Here is a 23,387-nt window from a genome sequence, read left to right on the forward strand (position 1 = left end):
CATACATATACACACATATACACATACATATACACACATGCACATATATATACATACATATACACATACACACACACATACACACACACATACACACATACACGTATATACATATACATATACACACACATACGTATACATAAATATACACACACACATATGCATACATACACACACACATATACATACATATACACACATACACATACACATACATATACATATACATATACATACATATACATACACATATATATACATACATATACACACATACATATACACACATGCACATACATACATATACACACATACACATATACATATACACATATACACATATACATATACATATACATATACATATACAGTACATACAAAACACACATTGGCACCTGGGTATCGTCGTCGAGGTAAGCGTCGCCCGCCCCGCCGCAAGTCCCGTCCTGGCCTCCGTGCATCGTGCAGTTGCAGTAGAAAGATCCCGGCGTGTTGACGCACTCGCCGCCGTCGCCGCAGTCGGCCTGCTCGCACTCGTCCACGTCTTCGTCGCATCTGGAAAATGATTGTTGTTAAAGAAAGTCCACCATTTCACGAATCAATACATAAATAAACAAATGTAATGTGGTAGAGGGTGTAAACAAATAAAAATATGATGAATCGTTTTCACAATAACGGCGTGTGCTTTGTAGATGAATGGAAGTTTCAGACACTTTTAGCGAGGGCGCGCTCGCTGGTGGTCCGCTAATAATAATAATAATAATAATAATAATAATAATAATAATAATAATAATGTACGACATTGTGCTATTGTTGGTCTTAAATGGTTTTGTTGAGTATTTTTAATCTAATTGTTAGTTTTATGATTGCATATTAAAATATACTTTTTTTTTCTTTTCTCTGTGGATTGACTCAAAAATACGTGCTTGGTGGGTCAAAAGGTCAATTTCGTAGGTTAAAAAAAAAATATAAAAATAACAAAATAGATGGTAAGTTGACTATGATTTTTGAAAATATTTTTGGGCCATTTTATATATATTTTTTAAATTAAAACTATTTTGGATAGTGTTGCTATTATAAATAATGACAACAATGAGAATGACAATAATAATAATAATAATAATAATATACAAATAATCGTATTACTATTATTATTATTATCATCATTATTATTATCACCATTTTTATCATAAATATTATCTTATTTATCATTATCATTAGTATTATTAATATATTGTTTTATATTATCAATATTCTTATATTATTATATTATTATACTATATTATATTTTTATATCGTTATATTACTATATTATTATAATAATCTTATTATTGCCAGTATTATTTTCATCATCCTTTTTATTATTATTATTATTATTATATTAATAATAATTATTATTGTTTTTAGTCTTCAAATGGGGCCATCTTTCGGTTAAGTTCTTCCTCTCAAGTATTTAGCAGTGTCAAAACAAATGTGTAAAAGGAAGGGTGCTACCCTCCAGTGGCCAACTTTGGTACTACCACTCTCATTCCCGAGTTGTAAACGAGACACGCCGACGCTCCACTCAAATCTTGTTGCTCTTACGTAAGCCCGATCAGTCCTGGTGGGCATCCGCAGACAAATCCGTTGGCGCCGCCTTCCACGGTCTGGCACTCGGCGCCAGCTTGGCAGGGGTTGGGCGTGCAGGGCGTTAATGTCCTCTCGCACCGTCGCCCCGTGAAGTCGGAGGTGCAAGTGCACCCGAAGCCTGTTAAAGTGCCAACAAGACAAATTGACATGTTTTTATAATAATCATAATAATAATAATAATAATAATAATAATAATAATAATAATAATAATAATAATAATAGATTTCATTTCTAAGTACCTTTCAAAACTCTCAAGGTCACTTTATAGTTACAGGATAAGTTTTTTTTTCTGTGGGTGAGCAGCGGCAGCCACACACGCCAGCGTTCAGTCAACCCCGAAGTAACTCAAATAGATAGCAAGCTAGCTAGCTAGTGGATAGATAGCTAATAGGTAGCGAATAGCTAGCTAATAGCTATCTGGCAAATAGCTAGCCATTAGCCAGCGAATAGATAGCTATTAGCCAGCGAATAAATAGCTATTAGCTAGCAAACAGATAGCCATTAGCTAGCGAATAGATACCCATTCGCCAGCGAATAGATAGCCATTAGCCAGTGAATAGATAGCTAATAGCTAGCCATTAGCCAGCGAATAGGTAGCCATTAGCTAGCGAAGAGATAGCCATTCGCCAGCAAATAGGTAGCCATTAGCTAGCGAATAGATAGCTATTAGCCAGCGAATAGATAGCCATTAGCCAGCGAATAGATATCTAATAGCTAGCCATTAGCCAGCGAATAGGTAGCCATTAGCTAGCGAATAGATAGCCATTAGCCAGCGAATAGATAGCCATTAGCCAGCGAATAGATCGCTAATAGCTAGCCATTAGCCAGCAAATAGGTAGCCATTAGCTAGCGAATAGATAGCCATTAGCCAGCGAATAGATAGCCATTAGCCATCGAATAGATAGCTGATAGCTAGCCATTAGCCAGCGAATAGGTAGCCATTAGCTAACGAAGAGATAGCCATTAGCCAGCAAATAGCTAGCCATTAGCCAGCAAATAGATAACCATTAGCCAGCGAATAGATAGCTATTAGCCAGCGAATCGATAGCTATCATCCAGCGAAATGATAGCCATTAGCTAGCAAATAGCTAGCCATTAGCCAGCAAATAGATAGCCATCAGCTAGCGAATAGATAGTTTTGATGGGTTATGTATGAAAAGCAAATAAATATGTCAATAAAAATGGATGTGATGAGTGGGACTGACCGCCCAATGGCAGGCTGGTGCACACGGCTCCGTTGAGACAGGGGGCGCTAACGCAGGGGTCCGGGTAAAGGACGCACCCCGCTTCCACCTCACTCAACCCGGCGATCTCGGCGTAGCGACTTCGCTTATTCAGCGGCGGAAGCTCTCTCCCGTTGAGCGTCAGCCGACCCAGGCAGCCCTGGAAGCCATCTTGGACCCTCGCCCCGAGCCCGCCCACCCCCGGAGGCCTAACCTGCGCCCCAAAGAAGAAGGACGATTCCGGGGCGACGGGCCAAAGGCGGACGGGGGCTTGGGCGGCTCGCCGGCGCTCCACGAAGCTATCGTCCAATGACAGGAGGGTGTAGTTGTGGGTCAGTTCCAAGGCCACGGCGTGCCACAGACCGTCGTTGATTCGGCGGCCGGAGATTCCCATGATGCCGAGCGTGTTGTCGCAGTCTAGTTGGAACCAAAGGCGACCACCTTCGATCTGGAAAAGAGAGATTCGATTGATGAATCAAATGAAAAAGGGAACGTCAGCGCATAGCGTATGTGTCGCGCCTTGGAATTGAAGCGGATTTACAGTACGTGGGACAGGAGATGAGATACAATCTCTTTTCGTCAATGGATGCTAAAGCTTCATGTTTTCTTTCAACATTTAGCTTGTAGCAGACGTGCGCATTTCACCATGACGTCCTTGATCCACTGGTGAAAAAGACGCTTTAATGTTCTCTTTCATTTAGAACTGCTTCATACAACAAAGACGGTGCACAAAGTGCTTAAGATTGAATGATTGTGTCTTTGTGATGTCATATTATTTTAGAATAATAGTAATAGTAATAATAATAATAATACATTTCATTTCTAAGCGCCTTTCAAAACTCTCAAGGACACTTTAAAGTCACAGGATATTTTTTCTGCGGGCGAGCAGCGGCAGCCACGCGAGCCAGTGTTCACTCAATCCGGAAGTAACTCAAATAGATAAAAAGCTAGTTAGCTAGCTCATAGATACAGTAATCATAAGAATACATTTCACTTATAAGCGCCTTTCAAAACTCTCAAGGACACTTTACAGGATATTTTTTTCTGCGGGTGAGCAGCGGCAGCCATACGCGCCAGCGTTCACTCAACCCCGATTTTGTTTTATTGTTGTTGTTTTGACTTCAAGATGGCGCCACGAGAGTAGCTGCCTTTACATCAGCTCCTGTATTTTGTTTTTCTACTTCTTCCTTTCCTCTTAGTTTCATCACTTTGCCGCTGTGAAATGTCAATTGCTCCACAGCGGCTAATCCATCCATCCATCCAAATAACTTTCGCCGGACACTTTTTTTGTTGACCTTTAGCATGGTGCACGGGTTGACCCTGGTGAACATGATGACACCGCTGGTCAGCAACGTGCGGACGCTGAGGCTCAGCTTCATCTCGCCAACGCTCTGAGCGCTCTCCGTCACTTTGTACTTGATGTAACCGTTTCCGGTAAAACTCAGAGAGCTTCCACCTGTGCCGAAATAGACAAAAACGGAGACCTGGTGAGAATTAACTCATTGACTGGCAGATGATGTGCAAAAAAGTGTGTCCTCTCCAGTGCCAGGGTTTTTGTCATTGTCACTCAAATTGCAGGACCCACAGAATATTGAGTTTTAGGACGACATAAACATTCAATACAGTGTAAGAAACCTTAGACTATCTTCTTTTATCAGAAAGAAATAGTTAATTCCTAAATTATATGGGTCTGGAGTTATATGAGCTTGAAATGGGGGCGGATGTACAAAATACATTACAATACAGGTAACATCCGATTTACTACCGAGTTCTGTTCCGACCAAAAGGTTATAAGTCAAAATGGTCATAAGTTGAAATACATTCAAAATGTTGAATAGAGTTCCGTTTCGACCAAAGGATCGTAAATCAAAATGGTTGTAAGTCGAAATACATTCAAAATGTTGAATAGAGACTTGGGGGCTAAATGACTCGCAAACCCCGCCCCCTTTGGTGCCATCACGCGGTCGATTGCTGTGCGAGTGCGAGATGCCGGCTGGCTGGAACAAATTGTCATACGCGTTGCCGACCTGCTAGCGCATTGCGGTGCTAGGTGTAGAATAAAAATTTTAAAAATAGAGTCTGGAGGTCGTAAGTATGAGTGGTCATAAGTCGAGCCGGTTGTAAGTCGGATGTTACCTGTACATATTTATTGATTTATATAGCATTTCAACAACAGCTGAAGCTGAATTTGATTCTTTTGTGTTTAGGAAATTCCCCCCAAAAAATACCCCAAAATAATAATATATAAAATACATATATATATATATATATAAATATAATATACCAGCGCACTCCTCCAGTCGATCGGGCAAACACCGGCAGACAGATGGCGCTGTCGGGCCAGAACGGACACACTGCATGTCTGCAGGACATAATTGACCTTCACACAGCTCCACCGCCGGAGATGGACACGCTCCTCCTGTTTGGAACATGAACAAAATTACACAGTGTAGAAATATTTGATGTACTGATGAATATAATGTATTATTATTATTATTATTATTATTATTATTATTAGAGCTAGCTAGCTAGTTAGACAGCTAATATATCGCAAATAGATAGCTGGCAAGGTAGCCAGCAACGGTGACCTGTTTTTTTTTTTTCGAGACGACACGCAAGATCAAGTTAGCTAGCTAGCTAATAGATAACTAATAGCTAGCTAGCTAATCAGACAGCTAATATATAGCAAATAGATGGCTGGCAAGGTAGCCAGCAACGGTGACCTGTTTTTTTTTTTCGAGACGACACGCAAGATCAAGTTAGCTAGCTAGCTAATAGATAACTAATAGCTAGCTAGCTAGTTAGACAGCTAATAGATAGCAAATAGATGGCTGGCTAGGGAGCCGGCAACGGTGACCCGTTTTTTTTTTTCGAGACGACACGCAAGACCAAGTTAGCTAGCTAGCTAATAGATAACTAATAGCTAGCTAGCTCGTTAGACAGCTAATAGATAGCAAATAGATGGCTGGCTAGGGAGCCGGCAACGGTGACCCCGTTCAGCCGGGAATGACTCAGATGGATCAAGTTAGCTAGCTAGCTAATAGCTGACTAATATAAAATACAAATAAAAAAATCCCATGACTGTAAAGTGTCCTTGAGAGTTTTGAAAGACACTTAGAAATTAAATGTATTATTATTATTATTATTATTATTATTATTATTATTAGTATCCGGAGGACTGTAGACTAAAAAAAATATGTCTCACGGGGGCAGGTGCAAGTCTCGATCCATCGAAACGGCAACGACACCAGACTGACCCTCTCGGTGGTGTAGGTCAGTAGCGATCCAGCCTCCATGGCCAGCGTTTGCTCACACACCTTCTCGCCACAGTCTAGCTCGCCGGAACAGACTCCGCCCACCGTCACCGCTCCCGCCAACACCCCTCCCAACTGCCCCCTGGCCTCCCGGAGTTTAGCGGCCACTTCCTGGGGCGTGTAGAACCCCCCCATTCGTCCACCACCACCGCCGGGCTTCTCGACGGCCACCAGGAGGTCCACGTCCGACGTGCCGTCCACGGGTTGCACGGCGAGGATGTGGAGGGGGTCCTGTTGTCCCGCAGACCATTTCCAGCCCGTTAGCGACCGTAACGTTAGCCGGATTTGGTTGAGGTAGCGGTTGAGGAGGTCCTCGGGAGACAAGGAGCGGAACCTCAGGGTGACGGCGCTACGCAGAAGGACGTCCGTCACCTGTTCCACTCGGACCGAGACGTCGGCGATGACGGCGAAGCGTCCGTCGCTCACGGTGGCATTCATTTGATACCTAATCCCCAAAAAAAGATCAATAAATATGAACGGACCCCAAAATTTGGACTAAACCAAACCGGGTCTACCTGCCCAACTCCAGACCCGGTCGAGCCGACACCCTTCCGTCTCGTCTGTTGATGCTAAACATGCTATTCTCCTGCAGCTTGTGACTGAAGGAAAGCGCGTCGCTAGGATCTCGGTCCGTGGCGTGGATGCGACCGATCGGGCCGCCCTGGAAGGTGTCGCTCGCCGTCACCACGAAGATTTCCAGGGGAGACACGGCAGGCTTGTATTGACTGTTCCCGATGACCCGAAGAAACACCCATGAGGACGAGGTCAGGGGAGGCTGGCCCGAGTCGCTCGCCTGTCGTACAAAGGGACATTCGTGAGGTTTGGGAAAGTAACATTAGATTACAGTCGATTAGACTAGACTAGACTAGGGTAATTTAGACTAGAAAATATTAGGTTACAGTAGAGTAGATCATAGTAGACTAGACTAGAGTAGAGTATAATAGACTAGACTAGATTACGGTAGATTAGATTAGATTCGAAAAAATTACACTATTTAAAAAAATTAGTAGAGTAGACTAGAAAAGAGTAGAGTAGATTAGATTACATTACATTAGAGTATAGTACATTAAAGGAGAGTGCAGTAGACTACACAAGAGTAGATTAGAGTAGAGGAGAGTCGAGTAGACTAGAGTAGAAAAAATAGATTCGAGTCGAGTAGAGTAGAGTAGATTAGAGTAGATGATATGAGAGTAGATTATATTAGATTATATCACTGGAGATTAGAGTAGACCCGGATAAATACAGAGGGTTGTGTCAGGAAGGGATGCTGTATGTAAAGGCAGTCACTCAAACGGTGCCATCTTGAAGTCAAAAACAAAACAAAAAAATATATATATAAAAACAAAAAAAAAAATAGAGATTTGTTGTTCAAAGTATTTACAGAATTCGACACGTTAAAAAAAAAATCGTTTCTGACCTGGACCTCCAAGGTGAACTCCCGGGGGGACTCAGGACTGAACTCGCGGTTGGATTTCAGCGTCCCCGTCGGGTCCACCGTGAAGAAATCCCCCTCGTTGCCGGAAACCAGGCGGAACTCAAAGGGGGGACCGTTTCTGGGGGTGTCTTTGTCATCGACGGACAAACGGAGGAGGACGCTGCCCGAAGCTTGGTTTAACTAAAAATAAAAAAATCTATATATATATAACATCCGATTTATGACCGGCTCGACTTACGATCACCTGTACTTACGACCACGACCTCCAGACCCTATTTTTAAAATTCTAATTCTATGGCACCGCAACGCGCTAGCAGGCCGCCAACGCGTACAACAATTTTGGCCAGCCAGCCAGCATCTCACTCACGGACAGCAATCGACCGCGTGATGGCACCACGGGGGGGAGTTTGCGAGTCATTTAGCCTCAGAGTCTCAACATTTATAATGGATTTCGATTTACGACCATTTTGACTTACGACCGTTTGGTCGGAACGGAACTCGGTCGTAAAATCGGATGTTACCTGTATATTTTTTTTCATGTACATTTTTGTGGTTTAACTCCTAGCATAGCATCACATTCTGCTCCTCAACTCAATTCAACATAATCATAATTTTGTCGTTCAAAACTAGGGTGTCCCGTTTTTTGGACATGTTTGTCTTAAAACAACAAGCTTTCACCTGGACCACAGTGGTGGCGTTTGGCGGGCTGAAAACCGGCGGGTTGTCATTAACGTCGGCGACGTCCACGTTGACGGCGACGGCCGAAGACATGGCGGGCGAGCCGCTGTCGAAGGCCTGGACTGACAGAGCGTAGCGAGACACCTGTGACGGACGAGGTGAGAGAGAGAGCCAATACATTTTTATGTATGAGACGATATGGCCGATACGCTTCGTTAGGGGCGGCGTAATGCGAGCGCTCGCTGATCTTGCGCTGACTCAGAAAACCAAAACGAAACGATCGATTTTCTCCAGAGTTATTTGCCGCTTAAAGGTACGTCCTTTAAATGGGACCACGCACGATGGGAATCCAGTTCAATTTAGGCATTTGACTTTTAATCTATAAAAGCCCGATTACCAGAAAGATGATTGTGAGCGATTATCACAGGGTGTGTGGTGTGTCAAGAGGGTATTTTTGTCTCCTTTCAATTGAAGTCGGCAAAAGCACAAGTGCTAAATGCTATCTCGAGGGATTGTCCTATTGTGTGGGATGTTTTGAAGTGGATTTTTTTCAGTCTGTTATCAAAGTCAGCAAAGGCCCGATTATCGGAAGATCCTGAGTGATTATCCCGTGGTGTGAGGTGTTAATAGCATTTTTACCCAAAAAATTTCACTCCTGATTATCGGATTTCTCCAACAGATGATTTAAGTGGCGTAAGATTAAAAGGGATTTTTCATTACTCACCATCAAAGTCAGCAAAGGCCTGATTATCGGGTGATCCTGAGTGATTATCTCGTGGTGTATGGTGTGTTAATAGCATTATTTTCCGCTCCTGATTATCAGATTTCTCCAACAGATGATTTCAGTGGCACAAGATTAAAAAGGATTCTTCCTTCCGATCAATCAGTAAAGGCCTGATTATCGGGTGATCCTAAGTGATTATCCAATGATGCGAGGTGTTGTATATAACTATATTTTTATGCTCCTGATTATTGGATGTCTCCAAAACATAATTCGAGTGGTGTATGTTTAAAAGGGATTCTTCATTTCTTCCCGATCAACGTCAGCAGAGGCCCGATTATTGGATGTTCCTGAGTGATTATCCACTGGTGCGAAGTGTGTTAATACCATTTTTTCCCCCACTCTGATTATCGGATGTCTCCAAAATATAATTTCAGTGGTGGAAGATTAAAAGGGGTTCTTCCTTGCTTCCATCCTATGTCAGCAAAGGGCCGATTATCGGATGATCCTGATTAATTATCCCGTGGTGTGGGGTGTTTATAGTATTTTTTTTCCCGCTCCTGATTATTAGATTTTTCCAAAAGATGATTGAAGTATCCATCCTGTTGCACAAGATAAAAAGGGATTCTTCTTTTTCTACCGGTTGCCGAAAAGAGCAGCAAGATTGATTATCCCGTGGTGCGCGTTGATTATCCAGCAATACGTCTGGAGCATTAAGAGAGTCCCCCATGAGCATTTGTGTCCCGTCACGGTCCGCCTTACCAGCTCACGGTCAAGACGCTTATTGACTTTCAGCAATCCCGTCACCGGATCGATCCAGAAGTGGTTACTGCGGTCGCCTTTCAGGATGGAGTAGGTGATCCGTCCATTAACTTGACTGTCCAGGTCCTCCGCCAGCACCTGAAGACAAACGCACGTCTGTTCAGTCGTGAGGATCCAGCTAACGCTGCCAACTATCGAACCAATTAGACCACCCTGGTTATGGATTGGCCGACTGGGGCATCCTCGCTGACGAGGACGTTATAGACGTCCTGGCTGAAGGCAGGGGCGTTGTCGTTGACGTCCATTAGCTGGACGGTGACCATAGTAGCAGCGCTGAGGGGCGGGTTGCCACCGTCCCAGGCCTCCACCGTCAGGTAGTAGTCCTTGCACACCTCAAAGTCCAGATCGTCGGCCACCGAGATGGAGCCTGGGAGCCAGAGGTAGGAAAATCATTCAGGTATGGGCATAGCATGCGAAGGCCCCGTAGCCATGTGGTAGGAATGGTCCGAGGACCCCCTCCCGGGTCTGGACGGCATCGAGATCTGAAGGTAGATGATCCAGACAGCTTACCTAGGTTCCCATCGATCGAAAATTTGTCCATCTCGTTGCCTGAGCGGATTCGATAGGAGATCTCGGCATTGGGTCCGATGTCGGCGCTAGTGGCCAGAACCCGCAAGACTTGGGTGCCCACCGCGACATCCTCGGGTACGGTGACGGTATATTCGCGCTTCTGGAAGACCGGTGCGTTGTCGTTGACGTCCAGGACCAGCACGGTCAACTCGGCCTGGTGGTCGAAAGCCAGAATGGGGTGTTTCGGAGTACTCGGTGAAGCTAATGTAGCCAACGCTTGTTTTGGTACGCACCGATTTGACGTCTTTAGCGCAAGTGTTTTTGTAAAGATTCTAGTTGTCTTTTCAAATAAGATTCTTTGCACATATTTCAATATTTTCCGAGTATTTGCACTAGGGGCTACCGGAGAGCTACAGGCCCCTTAGCCGTCACCTCTTGTCATTTTCTTCCCTCCATCTCGGCGCTTGTGTGATAAGCGGCGATCTTAATTAAAATCTACATGGTTTGTTATCACGTCTCCTCGTGGCCCATCTCGAGATGGCCCCGTTTCAATGGGAGGCACGTATGAGGGAAGGAAGAACATCTATTTCCTCCGCTAATCGAAATGTATATCAAGGGTCATGTCTGAGCCTTCAGTGGGCCTAATTTTTTATTTTTTTTAACAACTTAAACCCTGTTCCCAGGTATCAAAACTCACCGAAGCTACGTCCTTAAAAACGGGCTAATTTTTGTTATCTTGGTTGAATTAGCCTACTTCGCAGTAGCCAATCCTCATCCTGCATCCATGTCATCTTAGGTCAAATGCTAAATTGACATAGCATCATTTGTTAGTATCATTTGTTAGCATCGTTTGTTAGCGCTTAGGCACTGTGACGCTAACATGCTACGTTTGGAGTAGACAGCAAACGTAGCTGTGATGCTACATTTGTAGAAGACAGCAAATGTAGCTTTGACGCTACGTTGACCTTTTTCGCATTTCTATCATATTTATTTGCAGCAATCTTTTTCCTACCAACCTGTGTGAAGAGCGCCCCCTGTAGCCCCGCTTGGTCTGTAGCTCGAACACGGAGCTGGTATGAGTCTTGGCTCTCTCGGTCCAGAGGTCTCTCCAAGACCACCACCCCCGTGACGGGGTCAATGGAGAAGAAGCCGTTAGCCGAGTCCGCCAGGGAGTAAACAATAGTCCGGTTGAGGCCTCGGTCCGGGTCGGTGGCCCTCAGTCGCATGAGTAATGTGTTGGGTGCGGCGTTCTCGTACACGCTGATCACGTAACGCGATGAGGCGAAGGACGGTGCGTTGTCGTTGACGTCCAGGAGCACCAGAGACACATCGCAGCGGCAGAAAAGACCCCCACCGTCCGTAGCTTGGGCGATTAACTTGTAATCGGGACGGGTCTCGCGGTCCAAGGGCGCCACTGTGCGAAGCTCGCCTTGGAAAACCAAGAGATCAATCGTTTTTTTTAACGTCATCAACAATCAAGACAAAATGGAATCTTCACGTAATCTTGACGTCAGAAGAAATCAAATTTTTCACACTAGGACTATTTCTAAAACTCTTTGAAATGATGCTAACGGACCCCCGTTATCGTTTACAGACAATTCACGTTTTATTATCCTACCCAATATGTGTCTAAAGTAAATAAACGGTGCCACGAGTACTACCAGTATTGGCATCCATGTAGAAGTCTTCCACGCCAATGCCAAAAAGCGAATACTGGATCTCAGCGCTGGAGCCAGAGTCGATATCGGACGCGCCAACCGTCAGAACACCCTTGTTAGCCGCCACGTCCTCAGGAAACGAGGCGCTGTACACGGCCTGCGGGCACACACACGCACACAGTCAAACCTACATGCCTGCTACAAAAACACAAATGTCAAGAACATACAGTAGCCACACAAATATGTTCCAAAACAAATGTCCTCACTGATATTCAAAGAAAAGAACACACACAAAAACCAGTCAATCCAAAATGTCCTCACTGATATACAAAGAAAAGAACACGCATACTACACACACAATCTCAATCCAAAAATATCCCCACTGATATACAAAGAAAAGAACACACACACAAAATCCAATCTCAATCCAAAATGTCCTCACTGATATACAAAAAAAACATACACAAATAATCTCAATCAAAATGTTCTCACTGATATGCAAAGAAAATAACACACACACAATGTCAATCCAAAAATGTCCTCACCGATATACAAAGAAAAGAACCCCCACACAAAGAATCTTAATCAAAATGTCCTCACTGATATACAAAGAAAAGAACACTCACACAAAAACCAATCTCAATCCAAAATGCCCTCACTGATATGCAAAGAAAAGAACACACACACACAATCATAATCAAAATGTCCTCACTGATATGCAAAGAAAAGAACACACACACATACAAAATCACAATCAAAATGTCCTCACTGATATGCAAAGAAAAGAACACACACACAAAAAACAATCTCAATCCAAAATGTCCTCACTGATATACAAATAAAATAACACACACACACACATACAAATAATCTCAATCAAAATGTCCTCACTGATATGCAAAGAAAAGAACACACACAGAACTGAAATGCAAAGAAAAGAACTCACACACAAACAATCTCTCTTTTTTGTGCATTGTCAACAGATTTTGGCGTCTTAGATTACCATTTTTTTTAAATGAGGAGTTGAAGAATTAAATGCGACAACGGCAAAAAAAAATTCCATCTGTACCTTAGCACATCATTTCCACAAATCAATACATTTCCAATGACCAAATTTCCCCCCCGAAGAAAGATTTACAACTTGGCTTACCTGGTTGCAAACGGGACTGTTGTCGTTGGCGTCCATGACGGTGACCTCCACGGCCGCCCGGGCCACGTAGAGCCCGTCGCTAGCCGTTACGTTGAGCAAGTAGCGCTCTTGACGTTCGCGGTCCAGCGCTCCGCTTACGTATACCTTCCACTCGCCTTGCACCTGCGCCAGACCGAATACGCCGCCCACGTTCCCGCCTGATGAAAAAATAATAATTACGAAGCTAATACACGTGTTCATGAATCATCGCGAATAGGCTAGCATACATTTTTTGATAGCTATTCGCTAAAAGTGACCTTGAGAGTTTTGAAAGGTGCTTATAAATAAAATGTAGTGTTATTATTGCTGTATCTATTAGCTAGCTAGCTACCTAACTATCTATTAGCTATCTATTAGCTGTCTAGCAGGCTCGCTAGCTATCTAGTTAGCTATCGTTTAGCTATCTAGCTATCTAGGTAGTTATGTATTTCCGACGGTATCCTGTAACTGTAACTGGACCTTGAGAGTTTTGAAAGGTGCTTATAAATGAAATGTATTATTACTGTATCTATTAGCTAGCTAGCTTTCTATTTATTTGGGTTACTTCCAGGTTGAGTGAACTTATCCTGTGACTGCAAAGTGACCTTGAGAGTTTTGAAAGGTTCTTCTTCTTCTTATTATTATTATTAATATTATTATTATTATTATTTTATTATTATCATCATTATTAGCATTATTAGCATTATTATCATTAGCTAGCTATTTGCTATCTATTGGTTATCTGGCTGGCTATCTAGCTATCTATCTAGCTATCTATTCACTATCTAGCTGGCTGGCTATATAGCTAGGTACATGTTGGCTATTGATTAGCTAGCTGGCTAGCTTTCTATCTATTTGAATTACGTCCGGGTTGAGGGAACGCTGGCGTGTGTGGGTGTCGCTGCTCACCCACAGAAAAACTTATCCTGCGACTGCAAAGTGACCTTGAGAGTTTTGAAAGGCGCTTAGAAATGAAATGTATTATTATTATTATTATTATTATTATTATTATTATAAACGTCACGTAGCAAACATACGTTTTTCGTAAGTTTTATTTGGAGTCATTCCGCTCAAAACTTTTGCTGCAAATATCAAGAAAGACATCAAAAAGCTTTGATCACATGGCCGCGTAAGACGAGGCGTACGTGGCATTTGGCGCCTGACCTTTGATTACAGCGCCTCCATTAGGCCGCTAGCGAGCTAAATGGCAGGAAACAACAAGACGGACGGCGGTTTTGACGTCGTCCTTCATCCGGAATACGAAACACGTCTGGCTAAGAGTTAGAAAAGTCTTACAAGGCCTTAATCCCAGAAAAAGATTAACTCATTTACTGACAATGTGGGAACAGGTGTCCACTCTAGTGCCAGGGTTTTTGTCATTTTCACTCAAATTGCAGGACCCACAGATTTCATATATTTTTTTACTTTAGGTTACTTCCGGGTTGAGTGAACGCTGGCGCGTGTGGCTGCCGCTGCTCACCCGCACAAAAATATCCTGTGACTTTAGTTTATTTTTGGAACTTTATGGTACTTCCGAGTTGATTTTTTTTTTTACTTTATGTTACTTCCGGGTTGAGTGAATGCCGGTGCGTGTGGCTGCCGCTGCTCACCCGCACAAAAATATCCTGTGACTTTAGTTTATTTTTGGAACTTTATGGTACTTCCGAGTTGATTTTTTTTTTTACTTTATGTTACTTCCGGGTTGAGTGAATGCCGGTGCGTGTGGCTGCCGCTGCTCACCCGCACAAAAATATCCTGTGACTTTAGTTTATTTTTGGAACTTTATGGTACTTCCGAGTTGATTTTTTTTAACTTTATGTTACTTCCGGGTTGAGTGAACGCTGGTCCGTGTGGCTGCCGCTGCTCACCCGAAGAAAAAAATATCCTGTGACTTTATTTAGTTTTTGTTTTTTTACTTTATGTTACTTCCGGGTTGAGTTTTTTTTTTACTTTGTTACTTCCGGGTTGAGTGAACGCTGGCGCGTGTGGTTGCCGCCGCTCACCCGCAAAAAAAAAAATATCCTGTGACTGTAAAGTGACCTTGAGAGTTTTGAAAGGCGCTTATAAATTAACTGTATTATTGCTATCTGTTAGCTATGTATTAGTAAGCTATCTTTCTATCCGAGTTACTCAGCTATCTATTAGCTAGCTAGCTTTCTATCTCAGTTACTTCCGGGTTGAGTGAAGGCCTAGAGAGCTATCTGTTAGCTATCTATTAGCTAGCTGTCTAGCTAGCTTTCTATCCGAGTTACTTCCGGGTTGAGTGAACGCTGGTGCTATTATTATTATTATTATTGATGGCAGCACCTAGCACATGAAGCTAACAGCGCTAATGCCCAACGTATTCATTCTACATGCAGGCCAGACATTATTGATATTATGACAAACGCCAATGGGCCGAATTAAAATTGATCACGGACCGCATTTGGCCCCCGTGCCGGACTTTGGACACGTATGCTGTAGCCTGAACTCACCGGTGATATAGAAGCTGACCATGCGGTTCTGGTCGGTGCCATCGTCATCGCTGGTTTTGAGCACGGCCACCACTTCTCCGGGCGGGTCGCTTTCCTTGACGGCGCCGCGGAAAAGTTCGTGTTGGAAGCGCGGCGGGTTGTCGTTGACGTCCGACACGGTCACCGTGACGTCGGCGGTGGATCGCAGCGAGCCTGATTCGCCCAGGTCGGATCCCACCACGCGGAAACTGTAGCCGGAACGTGCCTCGTGGTCCATGGCGGCGGCGGTGGTGATCCAGCCCGTTTTGCTATCGATGGAGAAAACCGACACTGCCTCTTCCAGACTGTACATCACCTGCGAGGGCGGTAATCTCGATTTAGTAATAATAATAATAATAATAATAATAATAATAATAATAATAATAATAATAATAATAAGCCAGCGTTCACTCAACCCGAAAGTAACTCAAATAGATAGAAAGCTAGCTAGCTAGCCAATCGATAGCTAACAGATACCTAGCTAGATAGCCAGCCAGCTAGATAGTGAATAGCTAGCTAGCTAGCCAGCCAGATAGCCAGCCAGATAACTAATAGATAGCAAATAGCTAGCAAATGATAACAATAACAATAATAACAATAATAATAATAATAATGAATTTCATTTCAACCCAAGAGTAACTTAAATCGATAGAAAGCTAACTAGCTAGCCAATCGATAGCCAACAGATACCATGCTAAATAGCTAGTTAGCTAGATAATGAATAGCTAGCTAGCCAGCCAGAACTAATAGATAGAAGAGAGAGAGTAGGTCTACTTAGTGCCAAAATTTGTATCCCTGAAATTTCGGCTACTACGCAACCACAGGTCAGTCACCCACCTGACCGTTCGAACCCCAATCGGGGTCCAGCGCCCTCACTTGGACCACCCTGGTGCCCACCGGCATCCCTTCCATCACCGTGGCTACGTAGGTGTCCGTCTCAAACGCCGGTTCGTTGTCGTTGACGTCCATGACCTGCCGAAGAGCTTTGATTGGAATGCGGGAAACCTAAGATGGTGGCCGAGGCACATGCTGCGACACCCTAAAACGTTTGAATGATCTTGCTATAGGTCAGTGGTTCGAAACCGGTGTGCGAGTACAGGATTTTTGTTGTGAGTTATCTAAACAACCTTTGTCACATCTAGTCACATCCTGCATGAAGCGTCTCCAGCTGGTCCAGAATGCTGCTGCTTGCCTCTTAACCGGTACTCGTAAGAGGGAGCATATGACTCCAACGCTAGCAACTCTTTACAGGCTACTTCTACATTTTAAAGTTATTTTCAAGATCTTATTTGTCTTCAAATCTTTAAATGACCTCTGACCTCATCCATCCCTAGACATCTTCCTGATGCCTCAGGTGTGATGACCAGGATTTTGAGCCTTTTTCGTTGTTGGTACTACACTCTGCCACTGAACATTCCGTCTAAAAAACTCACTTGTACTCTTTGGCATTGGACTCAGTATGATTCTTGATCTTGGGTTCACTCCTTGGCGCTTTCTACTATCTTTGTGACTGCTTTATTTCCTGTATCTGATAGCTGTCTATGTTAGCGCTTTGTTACAGCTCCAGCTGTGGTTATAGCGCGATATAAATCAATGTGTATTGTATGTATTGTACTTTATGATGATGATATCAATATTGCTTTTCAGCAATTCTGGAACCGGGTGCGAGAACTGGTTCAGGAATTGAAAGGGGTGCGAACACGGGAAAAAGGTTAAGAACCACTGCTATAAGTCGATCACCAACATGGAAACAAACAAAATTTTTGGGCGATAACCCCTTGAAAGACCAACAGCGTTCTCGCCATTGACCTTGACTTCCACGTCGACGCTGGTGACGGTCTCGATGAGGTCCCGGCGGGTGGTGGCGGCCACCTTAAAGCGGTACACGGGGATGCGCTCGTAGTCCAGCGCCTTGACCAGGCGCACCAGACCCGTGTCGGCCTCCACCAGGAACGTCCCACCCCGGTTGCTGTCGGCCGTCTCGCCGGCCATCCCGGAGAAGACGGCGCTCTGGCCCGGGCCCATGTAGACGGAACCCAAGGCGGTGCCAACCGGGGTGTCCTCCGGGAGGGTGAAGGAGTACTGCGGTTGACTGAAGGACGGGATGACGGCGGCGGGAGGCACCACGTGGATGAACGCCGACACCAGGGAGTGTTTGGCCGGCGTGCCGCAGTCGGTGGCCTTGACGAAGAAGGACAACACGGTGCCTTGGAGGTGGGACACGGAGCTCTTGGTCATCATCCAGCCACTGTCCGACTCCACCTGCGCAACGGGGAACGCCGTCAGCGGCGGATTCCAGTACACCGGTTTCCCAAAAACCGAATCGGACCTCCAAGACGTCCACCAAGGACAATCTCGCCTCGCTGTAGAGCGAGTAGACGATCCTGCCGTTAGCGCCGACGTCGCTGTCACTGGCTTGGATCTGCGTGACCAAGGAACCTTTACCCACGTCGGCCTTGATGCTCATGCGGTACTCCACCGCCCGGAAACGTGGCGGGTTGTCGTTCTCATCCGCCAGAATCACTCGCACGGTGCAGAACGAAGCCCGGCCTGGAAATCAACGTACGGATCGATCCAGTGTGTACTTGTGCTGCGGCGCTAATGCGCTGGAGCGACTGCGAGTTGACAAAGCGCACACATAATCAAGAAACTAGCTGAAACGTTGCTAAAAAACAAAAATCAATTTTTAGCAATGGAGCTAAAGTAGGTACATTTCGTGGCCAAAGCTCCTACAGTGATACATAAGTATCGTATTTTCCGATGTATAAGGTGTGCCTAAAAGCCTTCAATTTTGTCAAAAGTTCGTGAATAGCATTGAATAATAAGACGCTACCTCCCCCATCGAGCGCCATGACGGTCAGCAGGATGTCTTTGTTGACAGGGTCCTCACGGTCCAACCTCTGCGCGGTGCTAACGACGCCGTCAGCGTCCACGGAGAAGCTAGCCTTCCCCAAGTCGTTCACAAAGGAATAAGTAATCTGCCCGAACAGACCCGAGTCCTCGTCGGTGGCGCGCACCTGCAAAAAACACGTCAAATAAGCAGCGTGGTGTCAAATAAGATGATGTCATTACGTCATTTTACCTGGATGACCTTTGAACCAAGAGGCGCATTCTCCGGGACTTCTGCCAGATAGAACCTTTGGCTAAAAACGGGACTGTACAGGTTGGCTCCCAAAACGTAGACCACCACCTAGAAATCATCACATGGTTGTTCGTCTGATTGCTATTTTCTATCTGTTTGAGTTACTTCCGGGTTGAGTGAACGCTGGCGCATGTGGCTGCCGCTTCTCACCCGCAGAAAAAGCGATTCTGTGACTGTAAAGTGACCTTGAGAGTTTTGAAAGGCGCTTAGAAATTAAATTTATTATTATTACTATGTACTTGGCTATTTGTTAGCAATCTATCCAGCTAGCTAGCTATCTATTGGCTAGCTGGCTAGTTGTCCAGCTGGCTTGCTATCTATTAGCTGGCTGTTTAGTAAGCTATCTATTGGGTATATGGCTATTTAGCTAGTTAGCTAACTGTCTAGCTGGCTATCTGTTAGCTATATGTTAGCTACCTGGCTCGCTTTCTATCTATTTGAGTTACTTCCGGGTTGAGTGAATGCTGGCGCATGTGGCTGCCGCTTCTCACCCGCAGAAAAACCGATCCTGTAACTGTAAAGTGACCTTGAGAGTTTTAAAAGGCGCTTTGAAATGAAATGTATTCTTATTATTATCAAGAAACATCAGCACTTAGCATTAGCAATTACAAAACAGCCGACGCGGCATAAAAGAAAGAAAACGTTCCAGGCGGCGGTCGCTGTGCCCGTCAGTAAATCCGACGAGACGTAAACGCGCATTAACCTCGGCGGGCTAAGGGGTCGGGATGCTAATTGAGCTAGCGGTTCGCTAGGTTGCGGCGTCACCTGAGCCGTGTTGGTGAAGACGCCGTCAGACACGGACACGTTGAGGTGATACGACAGCTTCATGCCTTGTCGCCTCTTATTAGAAAGACGCAAAATTCCGCTTTCCGATTCCATGGAGAACGTCATGCGCTCGTTACCGGATAAGATGCTAAACCTGGAAGTTCAAAATCTTTGTCATAAAAGTGAAAAGAATCAACAAACGGTTTTAGATAACTAACCTGAGCCTGTGGGCGTCGCCCATATCGGCATCCGAAGCTTGAACGCAGGTGATAAAATGGCCGCGCGGCGCTAGCTGGCTAACGAAAGCCTCGTACAACATCTGGCTAAAGTCGGGCGGGTTGTCGTTGGCGTCGGCGACGTCCACCGTGACGCTAACGTCGCTACTGAGCGACGGTCGCCCGCCGTCCGTCGCCCGCACTACGAAATGGAAGCGCCGCCGGTGCTCGTAGTCCAGCAGTCGCGACGTTAGCAGGAGGCCGCTATCGCGCTCCACGTGGAAGTAGTCGCTGGTGTTGTGGACGTCCGCGAGGATCTCGTAGGTCACTTTGGAGTTTTTATCCGAGTCTTGATCTTGAGCAAACACCTGCAATGAACCACAGATGATGGTTTTTAATTAGCGTCATGAAATTCGTTGCCGTGACGTCACAAACTGGGGGCGGGACTTTCTGAAAATCCGCAGTTTTTGAGCTCATTTTCCAACGGAGCTCGGGCGCCATCTTGTGCATTTTCTGGGACGCTATATTGAAGTCCTGACGGCTGGAATTGATCCGGAAGGACTTGTTTAATCGATTGCAAACATTTATGCTTTCCTCTTCAGAACTGAACTGAATCATATTCATAACTGGATGAGTAACAAGTAAAGATCTTCTCCGAATCTGAACTCTCTGAAACCTTTGTTTTGATTCTGGAGCAAGGCAGTTTGTGAAGGAGTATCCTGGCATGATGTCACGAACAAGGGGGCGGGGCCTTCTGAAACTTGGCATCTCCGAGGTCATTTTGAAGTATTTTTGGGACACTTTAAGTCATTTTTATTGGTGTTTTGCATTCGACTAAAAATATCAACCTGCGTGTTTTGGGTATTTTAGATGCTAAAAAGTGTTTTTCTGATGTCAGTTAGGAAACAAAAAAATGGTGTCGGTTGTCCTTTAATGGTGTCGGTTGTCCTTTAAGATTGAGTACTGTCTGTGTCGTTTGTCTTGTGTCAGATTTGTAATTTTTTTTTTGTTTGACTTCAAGATGGCGCCGCGAGAGTGGCTGCCTTTACAGTGGCTCCTGTATTTTTGTTTTTCTACTTCTTTCTTTCCTTTCCTGACGAGATTTAATCGCACAAACTACTAAACCGTTTTTTTGGAAGACCAAAACGTCCAACAGAGCAAACGCCGTGTGTAGTAACAACAACAGTAATAATGAGTTTTATTGCAGATGATTTATGACATGATCCAATATAATTAAAGTGTCTTTGCGTAGGCCAGACAGTTTAATTACTGCAGCGCCTTGTGCAAATGTTTCCGCAGCGGCGCTCAATTATACGGAAAAGGTCAGATACTTTCTTAGGGAACTTTCGGGGGGGGGGGAAATTAGCACAGAGCCGCTTCGGAATAATGTGACTACTGATAGCAAGGTGGGTTTAAAAATCAATAGGCTAGTTGTGATCAATATTTATTTTTTAATAAAAAGCCGTATTTTTCAAGCTGTTTTTTATATAACTTTTATGCCTCATATTTCTATAATAATAATAATAATAATAATAAAGAATAAAAAAGAATAATCTATAATAATAATAATAATTATAATATTTGTTTTCTGTGGGTGAGCAGCGGCCGCCACATGCGTTAACGTTCACTCAACCTGGAATAACTCAAATAGAAAGTTAGCTAGCTGCCTAATGGTTAACTAGTAGATAGCTAGCTAAACTCGATAGCTAATAGATAGCATATAGATAGCTAGTTAGGTAGGGAGCTAGATAGCTAGTTAGCAAATAGATATCAAATAGATGTGTAACAAGGTAGCCAGCTAGATAGCCAGCTAGATAGTGAGATTAGCGAGCCAATAAATAACTAATAGATAGCCAATTAGAGAGCTAGCCAGCTAGCTAATAGATAGGAAGTAGATAGCCAGCTCGGTAGCCAGCCAGATGGCAAGCTCGATAGCTAGATAGCTCAAGTGCAAATCGTGAGTCGGGCACTCATGCATGCATATAATTATATATTATATTATATATTATATATTATATATTTTAAACTGTGTTGTTTCTTTACATTACTTCATTCATGCAAAATGTTATTTTTTCAATGTTTCTAACCATTTGTCCATTATGGGACAAATAAGGGTGTTTTTATTATTTTTATTATTATTTACAACAACAAAGGCCTATATGTATCTGGGTATCTAGCTAGCTATCTATTTGCTATCTATTAGCTATCTAGCTAGCTGGCAATCTAGCTCGCTATCGACAGTATTAGCTGTTTAGTTAGCTATCGACTGTATTAGCTAGCTATCTAGCTTTCTATGTATTTGAGTTACTTCCGAGTTGAGTGAACACTGGCGCGTGTGGCTGCCGCTGCTCACCCACAGAAAAACTTATCCTGTGACTGTAAAGTGACCTTGAGAGTTTTGAAAGGTGCTTAGGAATTAAATGTATTATTATTAGTATTGTATTGAAAATCAATAAATAAAATTGCGCACCTGCAGGACGCTGGTTCCGATCATGGCGTTCTCAGGAATCACGGCCGAGTACGCCGGCTGCCGGAATGCGGGTGCGTTGTCGTTGACATCCAGCACCACCACGTCCACGTCAACCTCGGACTTGACACCCGTTAGCGTATCGGTAGCTCGGGCAGTCAGGCGGTAGTACGGCGCCGTTTCGTAATCCAGCGGGTAGAGGACGCTGATGGTGCCCGTGTCGAAGCCGATGTCGAAGCGTAGCGACGGGTCGCCGCCAGCCAGGGTGAACACGATGGGTTGCCCCATCGGGCTGCTAGCTTGGACGCTAAGTAGCGAGGTGGACACGGCGACGTCTTCGGGGACGGTGATACCGTAGAAGGGTTTGTCGAACAGCGGCATGGCTTTGTTCAGAACGTTGACGGGAAGTTCCACTTGGGCGGACCGGCGAGGGGTGCCGCCGTCCGACGCTACTACCACGATCTTGAACTCGCCATCGGAGAGGTCCGCTTCGAAAGGTCGCTTGAGGGTCAGCTCGCCCGTCATTGGGTTCACCTGAACGGTAAGAGTAAGGGTTACCTAGTATGAGCCGTGCTATAAGGAGTAGCTGGAAAAGATGGTGGACAGGGTTCGGAGGGTCTAGGACAGATTTTCCGCGCCCAAGACTAAGTAGGGCGGTGTCAATTATTTTTTTCCGTCATGCTATGTGTCCATTGAAGTCGGTATTTTCAATGTACAGTGATACCTTGGCTTACGAACTTAATTGGTTCCCAGACAGAGCGTGTAAGGTGAAAAGTGTATCCCAAACATTAACTCCCCACAGGAAACCATTAAAATGAGAATAATCCGATCCCAGGTCCCCATAAAACATAATTTTCTACTTTCTAATTTTCTAAGCGTTAAAACTACACAAAATATACTTTATTATATGTATAATAAATGTGCTATTGTATTGTAATTAAAGAAATAAACAGTACGGTATAATAAAGTTGTTTTATTTACCTTTGTGATGGCCGTTGATGGCTTGATGGAATGGAGTAGCCATCTTGAAGAATGATTCCTTGCAAGCTTTGGCAGCTTTATCGTCAGAAATGGCTGCCTCACCATGAAGAATGAGACTATGAATCCCTGTACGACGCTTAGAGTTCTCGAACCATCCGTGGCTAGTG

General features: G+C 44.4%; 1 protein-coding gene across 1 annotated transcript in view; it reads right to left on the bottom strand.

Moving 5' to 3' along the window:
• Positions 1-23,387, bottom strand: part of fat3b (FAT atypical cadherin 3b) — a 74,719-nt gene that overhangs the window by 9,611 nt on the left and 41,721 nt on the right. Inside the window, 24 exon segments of the mRNA XM_089016540.1 lie at positions 396-555; positions 1,585-1,747; positions 2,835-3,300; positions 4,148-4,308; positions 5,137-5,271; positions 6,058-6,611; positions 6,682-6,959; positions 7,584-7,781; positions 8,280-8,423; positions 9,763-9,900; positions 9,975-10,189; positions 10,333-10,546; positions 11,349-11,761; positions 11,994-12,147; positions 13,141-13,337; positions 15,633-15,966; positions 16,488-16,622; positions 17,460-17,912; positions 17,980-18,200; positions 18,484-18,667; positions 18,733-18,840; positions 19,558-19,711; positions 19,776-20,140; positions 22,243-22,773. Coding sequence (XP_088872666.1) covers positions 396-555; positions 1,585-1,747; positions 2,835-3,300; positions 4,148-4,308; positions 5,137-5,271; positions 6,058-6,611; positions 6,682-6,959; positions 7,584-7,781; positions 8,280-8,423; positions 9,763-9,900; positions 9,975-10,189; positions 10,333-10,546; positions 11,349-11,761; positions 11,994-12,147; positions 13,141-13,337; positions 15,633-15,966; positions 16,488-16,622; positions 17,460-17,912; positions 17,980-18,200; positions 18,484-18,667; positions 18,733-18,840; positions 19,558-19,711; positions 19,776-20,140; positions 22,243-22,773 — 6,075 coding nt within the window.

This window comes from Hippocampus bargibanti, linkage group LG16 (assembly GCF_051943395.1).
Source record: "Hippocampus bargibanti isolate YZ-2025 linkage group LG16, ASM5194339v1, whole genome shotgun sequence".
NCBI classification, from domain to species: Eukaryota; Metazoa; Chordata; class Actinopteri; order Syngnathiformes; family Syngnathidae; genus Hippocampus; species Hippocampus bargibanti.